Source organism: Ailuropoda melanoleuca, unplaced genomic scaffold (genome assembly GCF_002007445.2).
Source record: "Ailuropoda melanoleuca isolate Jingjing unplaced genomic scaffold, ASM200744v2 unplaced-scaffold13824, whole genome shotgun sequence".
Lineage (NCBI taxonomy): Eukaryota > Metazoa > Chordata > Mammalia > Carnivora > Ursidae > Ailuropoda > Ailuropoda melanoleuca.
In genome coordinates, this window is record NW_023182531.1 from 1 (window position 1) to 1,573 (window position 1,573).

At 39.7% G+C, this 1,573-nt stretch overlaps 1 protein-coding gene across 1 annotated transcript; it reads left to right on the forward strand.

The window, feature by feature from the left end:
* Window positions 1-196: 196 nt before the first annotated feature.
* Window positions 197-1,237, forward strand: LOC117797780 (olfactory receptor 4K5-like). The gene is given in 3 exon segments (XM_034650240.1): window positions 197-463; window positions 465-773; window positions 775-1,237. Coding segments are annotated over 3 exon segments (972 nt in total). The 3' UTR covers window positions 1,171-1,237.
* Window positions 1,238-1,573: the final 336 nt, after the last annotated feature.

A 1,573-nucleotide genomic window follows, 5' to 3' on the forward strand; every position in this document is an offset into this window, starting at 1 on the left:
TAGACATTGTCCTAAGCTCCTTCCTACTCTCCAGATATATTATCATGATCTCTTCAACATTTCTTATTCAGTGAATACACATTATATCTGGGATCTCAGAACCCTTTGCATTAAAAGTCTGTGGTTCAGAATTCTGCTCCCTTCCTATGTCCCCTCCCTTAGGATTGTTACAGAGACCGGACTGCAACCTGGATCCATGGATAAGGTCAATTCTTCAGTGGTGTCTGAATTTGTATTGCTGGGACTCTCTAGTTCTCAGGAGCTCCAGCTTTTCTTTTTTGTTTTCTTCTCTGTGTTATATGTGGTAATTGTGCTGGGAAACCTTCTCATTATTGTCATGGCAACTTCTGACAACAGCCTACACTCCCCCATGTACTTCCTCCTAGGAAATCGCTCCTTTGTGGACATCTGTCAGGCTTCTTTTGCTACCCCTAAGATGATTGCAGATTTTCTGAGTGAACATTAAGACCATCTCCTTCAGTGGCTGCATTGCCCAGATATTTTTCATTCCCCTTTTTACTGGAGGACAGATGGTACTACTCATCTCCATGGCCTATGACAGATACGTAGCCACATGTAAACCCCTACACTATGTAGTCATCATGAGTCAAAGGACGTGCACTGTCCTCGTAATGGTCTCTTGGACTGTGGGCTTGGTGCACACATTAAGCCAGTTATCATTTACCGTGAACCTGCCTTTTTGTGGACCCAATGTAGTAGGCAGCTTTTTTTGTGACCTTCCTCGAGTGACCAAACTTGCCTGCCTGGACTCTTAACATCACTGAAATACTAATTGTAGTCAACAGTGGAATCCTTTCCCTAAGTACGTTCTCTCTCTTGGTTGGCTCTTACATCATTATTCTTGTCACTGTCTGGTTTAAGTCTTCTGCTGCAATGGCCAAGGCATTTTCTACTCTGGCTGCCCATATCACTGTAGTAATATTGTTCTTTGGACCTTGCACCTTTATCTATGTATGGCCCTTTACCACTTACCCTGTGGATAAACTTCTTGCCATATTTTACACTGTTTTCACCCCCATTCTAAACCCCATTATTTACACACTAAGGAACAGGGATATGAAGGCTGCCCTGAGGAAGATTATGACCTATTATCTGAGGCCCAAAAAAATTTCTGAAATTCCACTAGTGGTGAGGAATTCCCTTTATTAAAACACAATTCCTTCAAATTCCTCAAATTGATGCTCTGTCTATAAATATTACAATGTGTTCTTGTGGCATATCTCAACTATGGTGGAAGTGATGAAGATGACGATATAGAGAATATCTAAGGGATATTAACTAGTCCCTTCCCAGGTGTCACCTAAGCAAAAGCTAAATATCAAAAATATGGAAAAATATATGATTACTGGTTCTGGAAATAAAATAACAGAATGATTATGTGGACAGTATCAATACTTTCACTGCTTTAGTTGCAGGTAAATATGAAAATGATAGGGAAAAAAAAAGGAGCACCTGGTTCTTTGGTGAGCATACATTTAGACATTTTTCCTGATCTTGGGAATTTCCTAATCTATATTACAAAAAAAGCTATATAGATGAATAATATTTAAGA